General features: G+C 37.7%; 2 protein-coding genes across 4 annotated transcripts in view; both read right to left on the bottom strand.

Annotated features, from left to right (window-relative positions):
* The window catches only part of LOC142344630 (NADH dehydrogenase [ubiquinone] 1 beta subcomplex subunit 9-like), a 412,587-nt gene that overhangs the window by 294,723 nt on the left and 96,929 nt on the right, over positions 1-20,935 (bottom strand). The gene's annotated exons all lie outside the window — the stretch shown is intronic.
* The window catches only part of LOC142344629 (serine/threonine-protein phosphatase 2A 55 kDa regulatory subunit B delta isoform-like), a 136,508-nt gene that overhangs the window by 18,644 nt on the left and 96,929 nt on the right, over positions 1-20,935 (bottom strand). Inside the window, exon 2 of the mRNA XM_075396438.1 lies at positions 3,531-3,607. Coding sequence (XP_075252553.1) covers positions 3,531-3,570 — 40 coding nt within the window. The 5' untranslated portion in view covers positions 3,571-3,607. The remainder of the gene's footprint in view (positions 1-3,530; positions 3,608-20,935) is intronic.

Below are 20,935 nucleotides of genomic sequence, written 5' to 3'. Positions count from 1 at the left end.
GGTTACACGTAGATATAAGCAATTACAAACTGGTTATTTCTCAGTCCATCTTTTCAAATATTTTTGGAGCTTCTCAGCTCTTTCCTGTACTATTCCAAAACATAAAACAAATGCACAAAACGGTTTCCGAGCTCGGCGATCCGTAATCATACATTCTGACAATTTTAGCGGAATTCAACTGTTATCTTGAAGAAATTTATCTTAAAATTGACATTTCTGTAACTGCAGGTTTTGTTTTGACTATAGCAAAGCTTCCGACCACGTCAATCTCGTATTACTGTTCAGAAAAGTCTCCTAAAGTTGGAAGGAAATTTGAAGTTACTGAAGCTGTATGATAGATATACAATTTTTAATTCTTGTCCGTCTTGCTTCTTTGTAAATTGGGGACTGAAGGTACTAATTCTGGATCCCATTCTACTCGCAAACTTTATAAAAACAACTGACTAACGCCTGAAGAATTGCTCTCGAACGACTAGTGGGAGCTTTGATATTTTGCAACCTGATGGAGTCGAGGGGGAGGGAGGAGAGGAGGTTATTATATACTAGTATAACCAATAAAATTTAAAAAAGAAAAAAATGACAGCAATTTTTGCGCACTTTTGATTCGGCTTTTGTAGTGAACTGCAGCCACTTGAGATGCTCAGCCACCGACGTCGACTGTTTCGTTTTGCGTGATGTAAATATTTCTCTCGTTCAAAATTTTAAGCAGCTGCTTAAAATTGTGAATGAGAGAAAAATTTACATCACGCAAAACGAAACAGTCAAGAACGCCATGGGCGGGAGAAGGTAGGTCAAAAGTTCAATTCATAAAGGACAAACTTGCTTCAGCCAAAAACTGTAGAAAATCAACGCTCATCTTCGAGTGGTCAAAAAGACCAACACTTTTACAATAATTGCTTGAAACTTTGTTCGAGGGCAATTAATAACTTACCTGTAAATATTTTCACTGAGTGTTTACATTTTGCGGACGATATGAATGACCTCTGATAAATGCCCTCACATGTTTAATTTGATCTCGATTTAGTCTTTAGGTGGAGTATTCAGAATAAAATAAACTTTCAAAGAAAAAGGCTTGCGAATCACTTACTCTTACCATCGATATAGTCGGATATATTAAAACAAATTTTCAAAAGATGCAGAACTTTTTTGCAAGAACTTGATACAGATGTTTACCCCAAAAAAATTAGGATTCCATTTCTCTAACAATTTGATTTTTAGAAAATTACTGACATCTGGGTCAAATCCACTCAAAAACAGAACTCTGAGGTTTTCTGAATTACTTTTCGTTGTTAGTTTGACGACACAACAGTTTTATGTACACCAAGCAGCCCCACCCCACCACCAAACTAGGCACCACCAATTGGTATCAGTATAAACACTACGTAGGCAATTGAATTTTTATGTGTTTAAACGCGTAGATACACAAAATAATGTGCCGTAAATGTTGGCCGACAGGACAATTAGTCGAATGGCTATTAGCCGAAAAAAAATGCATTAATCAATCAGATTTGAGAATGCACGTTTGTTGCAAGAACAACACGTTCCGTGGTGATATTTTGTTTGGTTGTAATAGATTCATATCAAGTCCCATAGGCCACTGAGGCATGTCTGCGGCCACCGAGGCACGGTCTTAGCGAGTCAGATAAGTAGAGGTCCCATCTATGGTTGCTTGCAACAATCAATACTTCTAATTTTCCTACTTTTGACTTTATCGGCCAATTTTCACATCAATCGGGCGAATTGCTCTCGAACGACCGGAGAACGGTTGGCTTCAAAAGTAGCCAGCTGGGGCCTAGAGATGCTAGCAATTTGCCGTGCATTAGGGGGAGAGTTGAGCGGGGGTCTTAGGAACGGGGTGGGGTCATGCGATGGGGGAGGTGGTATCGGAGGGCTGAACTACCTGGTGGAGGAGAGTGGTGGGGGAGGGATAAGTGGGTGTGGGTTGATTAAGGGGGTGACTTCAGGGACGAGTGTCAAATTCAAGATGAAGAGCCGCCCTTCAGGTCAGGAATTAATGTTTCATCATATCAGTTTCTATGAATCGCATACTTAGAGACTATTAAGGCTCTAAGAGATATGCTCTATCCGGTCGTTACCTGTTTATCCCATTGTTGAAGACGAAAAATTAAAAGCCTGAGCCGAAAAATCTGTCAAGCAAAAATCGAATTATAAAGACGGCAGAACTATAATAATTGCTACAAACTTTGTTTGAGCGACATTATTAACGCATTGAATATTATGTAAAAATCAACCAAAAACTTGTTCTTATGAATTTTTGTAATTGCGGGCTTTGATTTTTTTGAAAAATTTTGCAAATATGATGGTCGATCTATTATATCAGCGACGTAGTTATGAAAATGAATAACACTTTTAGAAGAGAGCCAAACATCATTTTTTGAGCGTGACTAAATTTCGGCTATATAGAACTGGGGGCGCTAGTGTAATTATTATTATTATTAAGAATTCATGACAAATAAGTCAAGAGGAGTTTAAGCTCCCTGAGACAAAACATAGGATTAGCACGACATCATTCACACAGACATAGAAAAATCCGTCAACATGGGTTGTCTGTCCAGTTTGTTAAGTATTTCCACAAGATGTTGATTTGTCTGCTCTTCAAGTTCATGCTGTCGAAAAAATTGTCTATTTCTGCAGAGTGTTGATTCGAAAGCCCGTTTGATACCAGGAACTTTGTCTCTCTGCGAGCTGCATAGCGAATAAAGGGCATAGCGAATAAAAGCGCATAGCGAATAAAAGGGCATAGCGAAATAAATAATTGCAGGGATTTGGAAAAATCATTTGGAATTGCAATAATTGGTAATTAATTGATTGGTGACTCTAACTTAATTGCAATAATTGATTGCAACGACACAATTAATTGTCCAATAATTGGAACATAATTCTCCCACATTCAAAACCTGGAACTAGAGGAAAAGTTCCCAGATTACGATTTTCTGTCACAGATCGCATGTAATAACATTTTTTAGCGTTGATGACCTTTTCAGCTTTTAAAAACTTGCAGGCTTCGGATAACGTAACCATTTGCGTTACTTTTTGGATAAATCAAGGCAAAATTGTGTTAAGAACCACGAAAAAAAGTGATAGATGGTCAAAATTAATTGATCAACAATTGCAACAATTGATTTTTTTTGTTTTGCTAATTAAATTAATTGATTGTTTCTCTTTTGTCTAGCCAATTAATTTTTCCAAATCCCTGTGTAATAGATCCGCTCGCTGAACAGTCATATGTACTAAATAATGTAATGCTGGAATTCCGAACGGTCTAGTGGTCAAACGGTAGGTTAGAGATCTGCATAATAAAATATGCATAACACAATTGGAAAAAAATATATACGCTAATCTGTGATCCGATAACGCAAGACTCGGAGCACTATTTGAGAAAAGGAGCTATCGCCGGTTTTAATCCACCTAAACTTAATTGCTATTTTTGACGAGTTCATCGCTACCATGCATAAACAAAAAATAGCAAACATTTCGAGAGAAATCTAGAGAAAGAATTACATTCTTACCATCTTGGATCGATTCGTCCATTTCCTCCACGACAGTCATCAGGTTATCAAATTGTGATAATTCATTTTGCTATCTAAAACGAAGAACTACGCTCAAAAACTCTTTAGTGACTGCTAACCGTTCAACTCACATAGCATACAGCCAGTCAATTATCTTCAATTCCTCAAAATGAAGAGTTAAAGTTCAAGCCGAATGATTTTTTTTCGCATCATTCAATTAACTTTCTTCGCTGCAACTTTTTATTCACAAACCACTTTAGAACGTCTCTGCGTACAAAGCCAAAGTTGCACACAAACCCAAGCATATGTTAGAACATAGTTAATTCGGCCGAGAGACTTAGTGCCCGTTACGAGGACGATTGCACACTAGAGAGAGAGAGAGAGAGAGAAAGGCTTACTTCCCGATTAGGGGTTAATAAGTAAAAAATCAATGAAATTCATTTCTACTATTTAACATCTACAAAGCTCGTACACGTGGGGCAATTGCAACAAACAAACCATGAGCATCGAAAACAGGGATTGAAACAAGGAATGATGGATTCAAAATGTTGAACAGTCTTGTTGATCTTGACGTTGCGATCATCGATTATCCGGCACGCCATCACAAGGCACGAGAAGGACTAGGATTTATGCTTTACCGTATTTAGAGAGTCAAAGGGTACAAAAATCAGGCCTTTTTTACACTTTAGAAGGAGTCGAGAAGTGAGATTTTTTTCGCGTGAGAGGGCGAATAATTAAAGCAACTAAGTAGAGCAAGAAAATTTAGACTTAAGATGGCAACTTAGTTCCATTTTTTGTGCATCTACCAGCTTAACTGGTTGTGAACTCACATTTGACGCCCTTTCCTACGATCCACCCAACAATTCTTGTTGTCATACAATTTTCAATGTTTTTTGAAAGCTACTTTCAACTGTTTGAAGTGATAACTAAAGATTACCATCTCACTTGTTACGATGTTTATCTCTGAGGTGATTTTAACATGCCTGAGACTACTTGTAAGTCTCTTCTTCTTAGCAGTTTGAGAGCCATTTTCTTGCTTTAGTCACCAACGAACAGCAATAAATTATAGACTTGATCTTATTGAACGTTGATTCGCTATCTTTTGAAATAAATGATAGCTCTTCATTCTACAATATCATATCATTTGAGCTCTCCGATACCAATGAATCAGTCAAAGGTAGCTTTGGCTAATCACGCTCTGCTTTTAATCAAGTAATTTGTATCAGATACTTTCTTCTGTATACATTTTATTTTGATCACAGATTGCATAATTATCATTTATTAGAACAGGAAACAGCAATAGAAAACTCGAACAACAAGATAAAAGCAAAAGCGCTTATTTTCTTCTGAGTGGTTTTTGAAAAGAACTTAACATAGAGAATTATTCTAAGATGAGCAATGAACAACCTATGTCAAATCAATTTTCTGCCACTGTCACTGTCTGCATCTAAATAGAACATAATCTAATGACACGAACACATTTTTACGATTAGCGTTAGTACTCGATATATTATTAACTCATTAAATAGTTTCATATAAATGTACGCTCGAGCGACGATCACTACAGGATCGGTGAAAGTGGACCCCCTCAGTGCTCCAAATGTTCGACAGACGTGAATGAGACTGACAACTCAATTCTTTGTGACAAGTGTGGATGCTGGATTCATGTGAGTTGTACAAACATACCTGCCCAAGCACTGAACATCCTTGAACTAGAAGGCGTCTTCTGGTTTTGTGAGCTATGCAGCAGGACTATGAAGAACCTGACAAAACTGAAGAAAACAGCATTCTAATTGAACAATGGTATAATTGGATAAGATTATTCATATTCCAGACAGTTCCACGGAGAAAAAGGCACAGATCTCAATTATCACATTGGGTAAGCCAAACTACTTCGAACCCGATCAAAAAACTTTTTACTGTAAAACGTAATCAGCCTGGTAACTACGAGAAGATTAAATTGATGCAAAGATCTTGCGAAAGAACTATCGAACAAGATCGTGCTAACTTTGAAAGTCGGCTAGCAAATAAAATCTACAAGCAAGCTTTTCAAATACTTTTGAACTTTCAAGTCAACATGTATTCCTGCTTCTGTCTCTTATATAAATGAAATTGCCATTGATTCGAAGTCGCAATGTCGTTTGTTCTCCAAACTCTTCGCGTCCATATTTACTGTATCTAGCGATTTTGTACCTGTGGAAGAGGTCGAAGTTGAAAAGCCATTGCTTGATTTTGACGTATCTCAAAGTAAAATTCGTTCTATATGTGAAAATTTTGATGCTACGAAAGCCGTAGGCTCAGACAGGATATCTCCTATCCTTTTAAAATATGTACTAAAACTATCAGCAAGTCCATGGCATCACTGTTCTTCAAAATAAAGCCAATCGGTGCTTTTCATTTATGCTGGAAAAGCTCTATTGTGAGTCCAACTTTTATAAAAATTTCTACAGCGAATGTAGAAAACTACAGACAAATATCACTCCTTGGAATTAACTCGAAAATTGTCGAGCGAACTTTGTTTGATTCTCTTTATTGATACGCATCACCATATTTCAGTGATTCTCAATTCGGATTCCGAAAGCAACGCTCTTGTATCACTCAACTACTAATATACCTTGAGAAAATCTAAAATTCCCTAGATTCTGACGACGAAATTCACGGCATTTACACTGACTACGAAAAAGCTTTTGACAATGTCAATCATGGGATTTTGTTACAAAAACTATATAAAATTGGGATTCGTGGAAGAGTTTTTAATTTGCTGCAATCATACTTAGCGAACAGAACTCAACGTGTGCGAATCAACGGAGCCTTTTCCGAAGAAATTCCAGTTAACAGTGGGGTCCCACAAGGCTTAATCCTCGCCAGCCTTCTCTTTCTTCTTTATATAAATGATTTGCCTCTCAACTGCAAGAATTGCAAACCCCTGCTATGCGCCGACGATGCGAAACTCATCTCAATCAACAGCTCCACATTGCTCTTTCAGCTGGAATTATCAAGAATTAAAAAGTGGAGTGATCATAAGAAACTACAATTTAACGTTAAGAAATGCACCCATCTTGACTTCGGCAATACCACCAAGGCGTTTTTCTTTTCAGGCAACGAGATAAAAAAAAATATTGTGCAAAAAGACTTGGGTTTGTTGATATCCCGAGATCTTAAATGGGCTGATCACATTAGAGCAACATGTAATAAAGTGATAGGTGTTTTATGCCTGTTGAAAAGGAGGTCGCCCCTTCTTACCATGTCTGATAAAATGAATCTTTTCAAATCCATGATAATCCTTGTTCTTATTTACGGCAGTAGTTGATGGTATGCCAATATCGACAATTTGAAATCATTAGAAAATGTCCAGAAACGGGCTCTTAAATGGACTTAATCGGGCCGAAACAGTACTTACAAAGAGCTCCTGTTAAAAACTGGAATACTTCCCCTGTCATTATACATGCAATTACAAGATCTGCTCACTCTATCCAAATGCATGACGGGATGTTTTGATATCGATTTTAATCCATACTTTTGTTTGAGGAATTGCACTCGTGACATCCGATCTTCACACGACGTTACATTTGACCACCGCAAACCACGTAAAAGCCAAAGCGGGCAGAGCCTTTTCCTCCGTACCGGTGCCCTCATCAACAGACTGCCAGCAACGATCGACATCAATAACGCCACTGGCCTAAAACAACGACTACTACGTGTTCTCTGGTCTTTCTTCAACGCAAATTACAACGAACTTGTCAGTGCGACGCGGAGAGTGTAATTTGCCATCATTCACCATCACGAAAGAAAAAGGGAGACGATCCCCGTGCCAGCAGATGAAGATATCTCCTGGCCGAATCCCAATTAATACTACCACTACTTCATTTAGTTTTGCTAATTATCCAGATGATGCAAAAGTAAAAACTTTCTACGGAATTTATGGCAGCAGGTTGATAATTGTTTCCCTGGAAAAGAAGACGATTGATGAAACCTTTTTACTACACCTCACATACAATTCATGGTCTTAATATAAAATACACAGCTGCAAGACGTATCGCGAAAAACCGTTCAGCCAAAACAGGGTTTTGCTAGATCAAGAGCAAACCGATTTTGGTGTTTCTGTTATTGTAAAGTTATATAAACGGAACTTGCGCTTCAACAATCGAAGACTTTTTGGCTTGTCAGGAGCGTAAAGAAGAATGTTTGTCCTGTTATTATGTATGGCGATGAAAACTCCTTTTACATCAGCAGACTGCTAAAGTATTTAACAACTTTTTTGTCGAAGTTTAAATTGAAGTTATTACAATTTCTTGTGCTACAATTCGAAAATTTCTGTTATATAAACCGATAGTATATCCCATTTTACCCCGCATGGCATTATGAGTGCGATTTTGAAGACCAAAAGCTCTACTTATGAAACCCACGACAATTTTCCCACACAGTTTCTAAAGCTGTTACCTGGGTTTTTGGCGGACATCTTAAAAACAGTTCTTTGTCTAATGGTTTTAACGAGAAGTTTTCCTAGTTTTCAAAATTTTGATAGTATCAAACCACTCCATAAAACGGTTTCTTAGGTGGAGAGTGGAAACTACAAACCTATCAGCTTGCTTGTTAAGCTAATAATGGTTTTTGAAAGACTTTTATATGGACGTATTAATGATCACGTCAAATCTGAAGTTCAACAAGAACTGTTCATTTTTCAATCTAACAGAAACTCTCTTTTATATAACTGATTGACTTCATGAAAAAAAAATGGTAAAGTTTATTTTAAAGTTTTGCTTATTAAAATCACTTGTTTCAGTTTTGATGAAGATTTTTGCACAGTTATCTGTTTAGTTAGAGATCTCCAAAAAGAGGGTTAACGGTGCGTTCATCTACAAATAGATGGTTGACCGTGTGTTAGGTCACCCTCTAAAAACCAATAGCCAGTCCCAAGCCCGAATAAAGAAGGAGGGTTGACCTGGATTGGTCTTGCAGATCATCTTGGCGAGACACCAAAGCTAAAAGCACACCAAAGAAAGATCCGACTTTGAGAGGGACTGGCCCGATAATCTTAGACAGTTCTCATGGCAATGATGAGTATCGGGACAAGATAGCAGGGCTTTCACCACTTCAGATTTTGAAAATAGGTCAGTGGAATTGTATGTCACTTTGCAATGAGAGACTCGTCTCCGTGCTTACATAAACCACGCAAAAGCAACGAATGAGACCATTTGCACTATATAAAGCACACCTGCGGGGTTATAATGAAAGCACATATGGCGATTACACACTTAACAACATTGGTGCAACCTATAATGCAAAGAGAACATCAGCTGGTGTTAGAGTGGTTTACGACACAATATTGGTGAAGATTACTAAGTTCATCCAAGTTTTTGGAGGAAATGCGATAGCATTCAGTGAAACAACTAGTGAAAGATTGAAATGAGTCATTATCTGTGCCCCCGACTGCAAATACAGATGAAAGTGAGTACAGGGCATATTTAGAAAAATTGGCTGGTGAATGCACTCGGAGTTCAGGCCAGATCTATTATGAAAAAATGCACAATTTAGCTGACTTTAGTGCAGCGATCGGCCTGGTTCTGAATGATCAGCTGCCAAGACAAATTGGAAAGTCAGCAGCAAGTAATGAGAGTAGCCGGAATCGTTTGCTCTTTGCTGAATTTCTCAATGAACACAATTTGAGAGTCGAGAATATTTTTTTTTTGAAAACGGATTTGCGGAGGTGTACATGGCAAAACCAGAGAACCAAGGAGCTGTCTCTGAAAGATTATGAAGTGAACAAGTGGTTGGCAGCAAAACATCTCAGAGTATGGGACCTGAGAAGCCTTTAGGAGGATAATATTAACTCTGATCATCCAATGTCGATAGTATGCATTGAAAAACGGCCAAACAAAACCCAAGAACTGCTGAGAGCTTCGCGTAGTAAATGCTACGATATTTTTCATTCAGCTTCAGAACTTGAAAAATTGAGGACTACTTAGAGTTTCGATTCAAAATCTTAGAAAAGTTAACACTGTGACTGATGTGCCAACTGAAGTAATCAACAATCATGAGCTCGCAGAAGAACCTCTGTTGGTAAAAACTGACTGGGCTAATCATTTAACACCGAACGAAGTAGAAACACTTCAAAGGAAAAAAAATTGAACCTTTCAGAAAGATCTGACAGCAGAAAGATCGAATGAGATAAATTAAACAGAGAAGTAAAGAAGAATCACCTCAGAATGCAACAAAGGAGCAGTCGAGACAAGCCTCAAAATGTTTGAAAAACAACTTGTTGACAAAGAAACTAGAATGGTCAGCCAGCAAGATCTTGAGAGAGACGTTCGAGACGTTAAGCAGGTTCGAGCGTAACGGGAAAGTGGCTGGTACCAGCAAAAGTCAGTTTCAAGAAGACTATCAAAAGTTGTTCAAACACCGACTGACTCAAAACGCTACGGTGCTAGAAGCCCTCATTAGAAAGGAACCGCAGAGTTCGGAGGACTTCCGCAGAGAACCCAATGAGGTCAATGTTAGATCAACCTTAAGATCCCTGAAATTTGGAAAACCACCTGGAAAGAGGGGCTTTGTTCCTGAATTGCTATTGGCACTTGATAAGGAGTTAATTCGTCTTATCAAAAAAGTGCAAAACTTATCTGGGCAGTGAGAACGAAAGTTCCCCAAAAATATAAGGACCCGAAAGTCGTTAATCAACAAAGGGCTGAAGACCAACCCGAACATCTAGTTGTCCAAATTTATGATAGAAAAGGAAAGGAAAACTTCTATGCAAAATCAAAATATGCAGAGTTGAAGGGGGGACCGATCACAAACGGGACAAGTACCTGTTTAGCTTCACAAAAGGAAGAAGTACTCTATAAGCAATTTTGGGTTTAAGATGGTTCATATAAGACCCTAGAGAATCTGGAGAAGAGCTAGTGATGGTCTTCATTGACCCGGTCAAAGCTTTTGAATCGGCTGACAGGGAAGCCATGCTGAGATCTCTAGAAGTTTGCGCCGTTAAAAATTCCCATAGAAGCCTGTTATGACAGATAAACGAAAATGCTCACGGGGAACCAGAATTAGATAACAAGTTCAAACTTGAAAGAGGGATCAGAAAAGGACGCGTCATCGCTCTTCAAATATTTAGCGTAATATTTGACATAGTCTGACAAAAGAGACTAGCCTTAATTGATCATCTTGCTCATGCACATGAATTAGTTATACTTGCAAAAAATGAGCAGCAAGCGCAAAGCAAATTGAATAATTTCTGCCTGCAGGTAAAAAGTGTCGGCATGGAAATATCATTTCCAAAGACTGAAGTAATGACACTGAGCACGGAAAGAGCATGTAATGTCGCACTCCAGGTCAAAGGACTGAAAGTAGTCACTGAGTTTACGCACCTGGGTCCGATACTAAATGGCCAATCTGACTTAGAGGCCGCTGTGAGAATTAAATGCACTAAAGCTAGCTTAGCTGTTTTAAAGATGAGACCTGTGTTGGTCAGCTCTCTTCTCACAATGAGAATCAAATATCAGCTGACTGGAATGTGTGTCAGGCCTATACTGCTGTATAGGCTGGAAAACGCCATAACGCGAGAGCAGGATGTTGAAAAAAAGGCGCTGTTCTCAACCAAGCCCGTCGTATGGTTCCTAAGTCATGCAGCAAGAAACACACATAGTTGAAACTCTTGCACTGAAAGTCCTTCTAAGAGACATCAAGATAGAACTGGCTGTAAGAAGAGCAAAGCTTTGACTGAGTTTCAATCATCTGCAATTGAATCTCAATAATAAAGCGGCAGCGGAGGACGTACGGCAAAGACTAATTGCGTGCCCTCAAGCTTGATTTAGAGAGACTGCGTGCAAGTGACATTGAATAGTGGACCAGAAATCCATCAACAATAGAGTATTCATCGAATGTAAATTTTCAAGTGAAATTGTTGGGCACGAGAGTACAAATTGTTGCATGTGTGAGAAGAATTTGTGCATGACAATTTGCAAAAAAACAGATGCTCAGACATCTCATAAATGATCACTCTCAAAGAGACGATGGATTGCACTAGACTCCATTACAAGCAAATGAATCAACAACTGTGCCAATGTTTTTTTCAGTTAATGGCTGTTAAAGCACATACAAGCTGATCAGATGGTGGCTGGACCACATCAAAAAGGCACACCACCAGTCAACAATATTGAACAATGGTAATGTGACTGAGAAGAATAATTAAACAGCAAAACCACTGAACTGAGTGGGAACACTCTGAATCAAGAAGATGAGGCAGAGTCCAGTGCCCTCAAGGTCCTGAGACATACAAACTGATCAAGAGTGTTCAGAACCACTGCTCGACCAAACACAGATGGTCGTACACCAAGAACTACCCTATTGGTGGAACAGGGACTAGAGGCCCTATTGTCCGAAGTTCCTCTAACCCGTATAGAGGGGCCCCACATTGCGGCCCCTCCAACGACCCCTAGCAGGAGTCATCTTTCTTGATCTACGCCAACCTCGAGGTTCTGGAGACTAATGATTGGCGGTTTCGCGTTGCTTTCGGATTTAACCAATGGGAGGCAGCACCAATAGGGGTCGGTACTGGGCCAGCTTCGCTTCTTGCTTTTTATAAATGTCCTGCCATGCGTTTTTGTTGACTTTATTCCATGGTGTTTGCCAATTAATAGGATATTTTGCATAATAGGATAAAAAGGGGCTTATTTTCATTTTTGAAAAGAACTTAACATCGAGAAAGAATCTAAGATGAGCAAACAAAAAACCTATGTCAGATCAGTACTCTGCCACTGTCACTGTGTCTGCATCTAAAAACTCCACAATCTAAAGACCCGAAAAGTTTTTACGATTAGCGTAAGTACTCGATATATTATGAATTCATGGACTTCTTTAAATTTTTTAAATGTCCAGATTAGGCAAATTGAAATAATTTCTATAGGAATTTATGAGAGTAGGTTGATAATTGTTTCCCAAGGAAAAAACGTTTTTTGAACCCGTTTTACTACACCTCACATACAATTCAGTTTCCTAATTTGGAAAACTCAGCTGCAAGACCTTTCGCGAAAAAATCGTCAAACAAAAACACGATTCTGCTAGATCACTCGAAATCTAATTTTGGTGTTCCTGTTGAGCTGGACAAAGTTTGTTTTATAAACGGAGCTTTTGCTTCAACAAATGACAACTGTTTTTTGCTTGTCAGAAGCGTAAAAATTGTTTGTCCTATTACTATGTATGACGATTAAACTCCTTCTATCTCAGGTCAGCAGAATGCTGAAGCAATTAACGACATTTTTGTTACAAGTTTTAATCAAAATTATCACAATTTCACGTCCTGCAAATAAAAAATCCGTTATACTACCTATTTCAATTTAACTCGGCTGAACTTATGAGAGAAATTGTGAAGACTACTAAAGTTCTACTTATGAAACTAACGACAAATTTCCCACAAAGCTTCTAAAACTGTTACCTGGGTTTTTCGCAGACATCTCATTAACAGTTGTTAGTTCGATGGTTTTAGCGCAAAATTCTCCTAGTATTTAAAAAGTTACCTTTATCAAACTGCTCCATAAAACGGGTTGTTAGGCCGAGATTGGAAAATACGGACAAATCAACTTGCGTGTTATGATTTCACTGTTCTTTTATATGGACGTATTTATGAGCACATCAAACCTGAACTTCAACCGGAAGTGTTCGGTTGTCAATCTAACAAAAGCTGCTTTATACAACTGATTGACTTCGTGGATCATGAATCTGTGCATCAAAATCGAAACTCTTGCTCATACACCTTCTATCCAGACCATGAAAAAGCGTTCGATAAAAAATCATTCTAACGTTTTGCTGAGTAAGTTAGCTCGTTTCAGTTATGATGAATATTTAATTGTTTTTTCCACAATTAGTTGCTTGTTAGAAATCAAGTTACAAAAGTGAAAAATTTTCCTCCTCTGTGCAGAAGTTGTTGATTAGTTTACCAAAGGGGTCAGTACTGGGCCCGCTTCTCTTCTTGCTTTTTATAAATGACCTACTTTGTGTTTTTCCTTTATACATGGGATGTTTGCAGACGACCTAGAAAAGCAGACTTTCATTGTTTGTTTCATAGATCAATTTAATCTCATCAGAATCAAAAAAATATCAACAAAATATATTTTTTTTCTGAGTACGCAAGTTCATATAAATATATGTAATCTGCAAATTTTTATATTTTTTCTGTACTTTTCTTAGATTGTTCTTCGAAAACAGTAGAGCTGCTAGAGATAAGAGCTGTTTTACGAAATAACATTTAAACAGTTATAAGTTTAAAGAAGTTTCCTCGTTTATTGTACCAACCCGAAATGAAAGGGAGTTGAGACATTTATACCAGCCCTACTTATCATTTTGTTCAACAATCTATGTTCGACCAATATTTTTGATGCAGGCAGCTGGAAAAATTGTATTATTCAAAGCACTCTAAAACTTGATTTGATTACTTTAAAAATTTATTTTCTCGAGCTCAAGTGAGGTTCATATGTTTTGAATTATAACACACTTCTGGTCTTTTTTCTCGTCGTTTTCACAATACGCAAGAAATACAAATTACATGGACATTACATGTACGCTTCGTCAAATAGATATTCTTGAAGGCTTCGATTGAGATGTCTGATTAGAGCTGTCTTTCTCTATAGATATTGAGATTTAGCGTGGCACAATAAAGGTGCACAACGCAAAAAACTTTTGTCTCATGAGGTTACATTCAACTTGAGATGAAATTACAAAAAACCGCAGCATTCCGATTCACAACCAGATAAAATGAGATTCTATTCCGTAACGAACTTGTGTAGTACATTCTTTTCTCCAAAAATGTAAAAGAAGTCCTGGAAAAGGAAAAACGTTAAGATAACAATGAAAGATGAATCGGCCTCATTAAATGAATCTAATGTTTGTAGTCACTGGAAACAATTGAGGCAAAATTATAGACAGTAGTTGAAACTTTGATATCAGCTTTGGACTTTATGGTGAAATAAGCAGTTACAAGGCCAGATTAGTGTCGGAAGAGTACAGCCAAACAATACTTTTTGGCGCAGGAGGTTTTAAAGGTTTCGCTTGCATGCACACGTTTCCGTCCCAGCCGACTGCAATTTAAGACAATTTGACATCAGTACGGCCCCAATATCGTAATGCCCCAAAAACACAAAAAAAATATAAGAAGAGGAAAGTTTTGATATGAGGCTGATAGCAAAAGAAAATCAATGGAAAATGTTGATGATGCATCAATTCAAGATGGCAAAAGAAAATATTAGAAAAGTTGAAACTCTTCCCGCCAAAAAAGTGGGAAATTGACTTCGTCCAAATAACACGTGTAAAACAGTAACTCTCCGATAAAAGAGACTGAACTTAACATTATCTTACTGAATTTACATTACTAGAAACGTGTTCTCTACACATAGAGTACATAGTTTTTTGGTGATTTTCTGTGCGAATGTTTTTGCAATTCTGACAAACATATTTTTCTTGCTCAGAAGCACCCCCTTTTTTCCCGCCCGCTCTATTGAATATAATTTGAGTTTATTGATGACAGTTTGCTGGTGGAATTCTAATTTACACAGTTACTGGAATTCTAAAAGATTTACTTGTTGGCGGAATTCTGTCTTGTTGGTGCTCAACGACAAAGGTTACTCTACGACAATGGGTATTCTATGACAACGGGTGTTCTTTGACGACATTTTTTTTACTATAGCTTAAAAAAATCAAAATATGAACTGTGACATTTTCTTTTGGAAAATGTAGGTTTCAGTTGTCACCTAGAGAAGGCAATGACATTTGTTTTTGGTTTCAAACGTTACCGCAGATGATTGCCCTAGGTCTCAGACGTTACCTATGAAGTCCCGTTGCCCCTTTAAAAAACATTGATTCAAAATTCGAATTTTTCTTACCATAGCTTGAGCAACGAAGCAGCTGTTAACTTTCTGAAAATTCTGGCAATATTTCGAACCTTTGGACAAAAAATTACTGATTCTTTTGCAACTTTTCGATAAAAAAAGAGTTGATGACAGTTAAAATTCAGGCGCATCAAAACAAAAATCGAGTGTCGTTTTATCCTGTTAGAAAAGGACCCGCTTGCTAATAAAAAAGCTGCGAAAAGTTTTGATAGAAAAGTTCTACCTTTTCAGAATCAGATCTTGCTTTTTATAAATGACCTACTTTGCGTTTTTCCTTTATACATGGGATGTTTGCTGACAACCTAGAAAAGCAGACTTTCATTGTTTGTGTCATAGATCTTTTTAATCTCATCGGAATCAAAAAAATATTAACAAAAATAATTTTTTTCTAAGTACGAAGTTGACAAATTCTAAAACAACAAGATAACAAAGAAAAACACTTGGAGCTGCCAAATCGCACTGAACCTTTTCAAGATGTCAGAATTGAATTTCAAGAATCAGCTCGATCTTCTGCAAACCGCAATTTTGCAGAGAAAAAATTTTAGAACGCTGACTCTTCTAATCAACAATATCAGAGAAGCAAAGGAAGAACTGAGGAAAGCCGCTGAAAACGTTTTCCTCGAAAACCCTCATCTAAGCACAGTTTCATCAATAACAGAAAGACAGCCAAACCTTTTCTCGAAATTGCAGATCTTTGAACATGAAGTCAATAGCCTGGATGACGACGGACAACTTAGCCAGTCGTCCACACGATTACGAGATGACATTACCGTCAGCTCGAAGTGCAGCTCACGCCTTCTTGAATCCAACAGATCATCCCCTACACGAACCCAGGAGTCAACATAGGTGGTTCAGAACAACAATAATGAAGTTAAAGCTGTAGTTCAACCTCCCTCTTTTTGCCAACAAATAGAAAAACACAACCACTGTTATCAGAATTTCTGAGAACTAGTCAAACTTTCTCAGCAAAAAAAGCCAAAGCGAACCAACAACTGGATACATCCAAAAATCCGTTTGCCTTTGACACAATTCAAACTGACGAACTGAATACCAACGCATCAGGAGACATCACATTACTTCCAACAAATCAACTAATAGACGTTTCGTTTGAGGTTGAGGTAACCTCCAGCAGAAAGTTTGTTGGTTTGCCAAAAATGCAACTGTCAACAGCCACAAGCACAATTTTTCACACCAAACAACATAACACCAACATTCAAAATACTAAACAAAAAACTGAAAATATTTCAGGATATAGTAAAAACAACGTTGAGCCTAACATACCTCAACAACAGAAAATACCCGCTGAGGATACGTACCTTCAGACGTATCAATATGGTAATGAAAGTTGTATTCAGAACAAACCTTACATTCAGTTTCCTGTACCTAACAATATTGATAACATGTCAACTTTTACAACTAACTCCCCTAGTGCCATTCAACAGGTAACACCATCATATGAACAACCCCAGGACCCCTTTTTATTAATTCAAGCTCAACAAACTGATCAAGTACTTTTGAAAAACCGTGAAACACAGATCGGTTTAGAAAATTCTACTGCACAGAACCAATTGGAATTGTAAGTTCTTTCCGCTACAAGAGATAATATAAGTGGCAAACAAACAGTGCCAGCAGTTGTCATACCAAAAAAGAAAATTCATGAACCGCGAGTTGAATCTGGAGAACTTGACAACAATGAACAAAGTCTCAAAGAGCAAGTGTGTCAAATTCAAACTCAGAATGTACAGCAAACCGCAATGAGTACAGAAAAGAATTACAGTTATCAGTTTCCTCCTGGTACTATAGCAAAAACTACGATTTCTTCAGAAATAAGATACAGTTATCCCACAGTAATGGTGTCCAATTCTCAAATGAATACTCAAATAAACCCTGGTACTTCGCAAAACACAATGCCGTCAAACGAAACGGGGAAAATATATATGATGCGAATGGAGAGCTGTTAAACCATCCTTTTAAGATATTGAACTCAGTCGCAACGAGGAAAATTGAGCACAATACAGAAGAACAGATAGCTGGAAGTTCACAGTCATTAAAGAATTTACACCAGCAACATCTCGTCGGCAAGCACTTGAATGAGATTGAGAATAACGTCGAACCAAGTCAATTTGTACAACCATACAGGATAAAAACAATAATTGGTTGTAATTCTGCAGCGGTGAACCATTTGCTAGGACTACCAGAATTGACAAATAGTACACAGCTGATCATTTACAGTTGAACCACAGACCCCCTGCCACAACATTTTATAACAACAACAATAACTACCAAAATTAAATTTCCCAGTTGCCTGGTCCAACATTTGCAATGTTTAATAATAACAGCAACACAACATGCTCCATTTGGTCCTATACAGCATTCATCAAATGAAATGTCACCAAACCAAAACAAACAACAACACTTTCGCTATGGACAGCTTTTTGGTAAAACGAAAGAGTCAAATACTCAGAGAAATACCCTCGATTCTCCTTCAAATAGTCAAACCTTCTGCGTAAATAAAAAGCCGTCTCATCAGAGAGACTGGCTTGAACAACTACAGCTGATGCCACTAGTCATCATCATGACAACGCCAGTCATTATCACTCCATATAAATCAATGAGACAAAGCTTTGAGATATCTCGTGCATACAGCACGCCAGCAATGAACGTCAGACCAGCCAACGTATTTGAGTTGAATCAAATATGTGACACGTTTAATAATCTCCACCACATCTATTTTCCGCAGGTTGCTGGTGGCAAAATTGGAGCCCTGTTAGGTGTAAACACTTTTGCCTACACTCATCCAATCGAAGTAATGCCCGGAAACATAAATCAACCGTTTGGTGTGAAAACAAAACTCGGATGGACATTAGCTGGGAGTATGAAACTTCTCTCAATCCTTCCGAATCTACATTTAGACATTCTTCAACAACAACCAAACCATTTATTTATCATGTCTCAAGACAGCAGACGGAAGAACCACATTTAAGCGATTTAGTTGAGCAATTCCGGAAAATTGAACGTGAAGGAACCCAAGAAAACAGTTCTGTTCTTTCAGATGAAGACAATGATGCCTTATTGGTTTTTCGGAAAACTATCCGCAATAACTCTGAGAGATATGAAACTGGTTTTCCCTGGAAAACGCCTTGCCTTTTGGAGAACAATTATTACTGTGCTCTTAATCAGCTGCGGTGTTTGGACAAAAGACTAAGTAATAATCCAACGCTGAAAGAAAAATAGGATAAAACGCTTTCAACAGACTTAATCAAAAATTACATAAAACCAGACAAAATGACAAAATCTGAAACTGAAAGAATATGGTACCTGCCTCATCATCCTGTTCAAAATCCGAACAAACCGGGAAAAATCCGACGGGTGGCAAATGCCGCTTCAAAGTATCGAGGACAGTCATTGAACAGCAACCTCCTAACAGGACCAGATCTCTTGAACAGCTTACTTGGCACACTGCTACGTTTTTGTGAGCATCCAGTTGCAATTCTTGCAGATATTGAAAGTATTTTCATGCAAATTGCTTTCAAACAAGAAGATCAATCAGCACTTCGCTTTCTCTGGTCAAAAAACAACTTTATAATGAAATATCAGTTCACTCGCTTGATTTTTGGGGCAACGTGTTCGCCTTCAATGGCCATCTTTGTTCTAAATCAATGTGCTAAAGACAATGCAGAAAATTTTCCCAAAGCATTTGCAGCAATAACGAAACAATTTTATATGCACGACTACGTTCATTCGCTGCCCACTATCACTGAAGCGAAAGACACTGTAATGCAAGTCAAAGAGTGCCTCCAACGAGGGGGTTTTAAATTGACCAGGTTCTTATCTAAATGTCCTGAAGTTCTCGAAGGAATTCCATGTGAAGAGTTAGACGAGTCAAAAGATTTCACTCGCGTATTAGGACAAAAATGGAATTCCGTTGATGATAAATTTTTCTTAAAACCATCGGAAGAATTTCCAAAGAATGCAACAATGTATCCCCAAAGAAAACTTTTCAGTCTTGTAGCATCGATTTTTGACCCCGTCAGTATTGCGTCACCGGTGACTATACGCCTCAAGGTTGTATTGCAACAAATTTGGCAACTGGGTTATAAAAGGGACACACCGCTACCTGAGAAATTACATAAACCACTGCAAAAAACACTAAACAGCTATTTCAGATCACCCCCATAGAACACTCGGGAGCACTCAATTTTCTTGCATGCTCACAAGAAATTGAACATCAATTGCACATCTTTGTTGATGCGTCTACTTGTGCTATTGCAACAATAATTTATATACGTAGTTTTGACGATAACACCAAACAAACAGAAACCAGCTTCATAATCAGTAAATGAAAGTTAACTCCATTAAAATCGTTGAGCGTTCCAAAACTTGAGCTGGAGGCCACAATAATTGGGATACGAATACTCAAATCAGTTCAAAAAGAATAAACACTCAAGATACACGATACACATTTTTGGACAGACAGTCGAGTTGTTCTTGATTGGATTGTTTCTAAGAAGAAACAGAAACTGTTTGTCGCCAACAGAATCCGCGAAATACACGAATCTTAAAAATCCAGACAATGGCATTAAGTATCATTAAATCAAAGTCCTACAGGCCATGGAACACGTGGCCTAGAACCAGAAGAATTATGAAAAAATGAAAACAGATAGGAATGAAAGTAAAAATCCTTTTTCAGGAATAGAAAGCATTATACCCGGGATTTTCATAAAATCCGCAATCAAAAATGAATTGATTTCAGTGTAATAAGTGTAAGTAAAATGTTGTAAATGTGATTTTAACTGTAAATATTCTCAAAAATTCGATGTTACTTTAATTCATTTCTTAGAATTATAGTCAAAGACATTTTTATATACTTTCTAATTGATTTCATTTAATTGTTAAACCTGACGATGACCGCATTGTTCGAAAACGTTCGTTTTAGTTATTCAATTGAAGTTTTAATTGACAATTCATTCTCTGCATCAGAAGAATTATGTTCTAAATGGTTACAGGCTCATGATTTCCCGAAGAAACAGTACTCCGACTGGAACTCCGCAAACAAAATAGTTTTTGTTCACTTATTGAGTACAGCAAAAACGAAAGAACCAGTCATTGACCCAACACGTTTTCGAACTTAGACAAAACTGCTGTTAACACTCGCAACTATTTACAACCTTCTCTTCAGAATTAAAAAAGAACGAAATAACAAAGAGCAGTACACTGCAGACGACATCAACCAAGCACACAGTCACTTAATTTGAATTTCACAGAAAAAAGTTTTCCATTCAGTTTCACTCGCCTCGCTAAGAAGAGGACGTAAACTAGACTCTAAATGCGAGATTTGATCCCTAAATCCGTATTTAGACATAAACTGAATACTTAGATCACAAGGCCGACTACAATTTGCTCCTGAAGAGTTACAATTAGCAAAATTACCAAACATTCTTCATGCCAAAGACTCAATAAAACGCCTGTATCTTGAGCATGCGCATCGAATTTGTATACACCAAAGTACCGAAGCCGTCAAAGCTTTTGTTC

Source organism: Convolutriloba macropyga, chromosome 8 (genome assembly GCF_964194025.1).
Source record: "Convolutriloba macropyga chromosome 8, txConMacr16.3, whole genome shotgun sequence".
NCBI classification, from domain to species: domain Eukaryota; kingdom Metazoa; phylum Xenacoelomorpha; order Acoela; family Convolutidae; genus Convolutriloba; species Convolutriloba macropyga.
The sequence above is the reverse complement of the archived record's forward strand: the minus strand, read 5'-3'. Positions and strand labels throughout refer to the sequence as shown.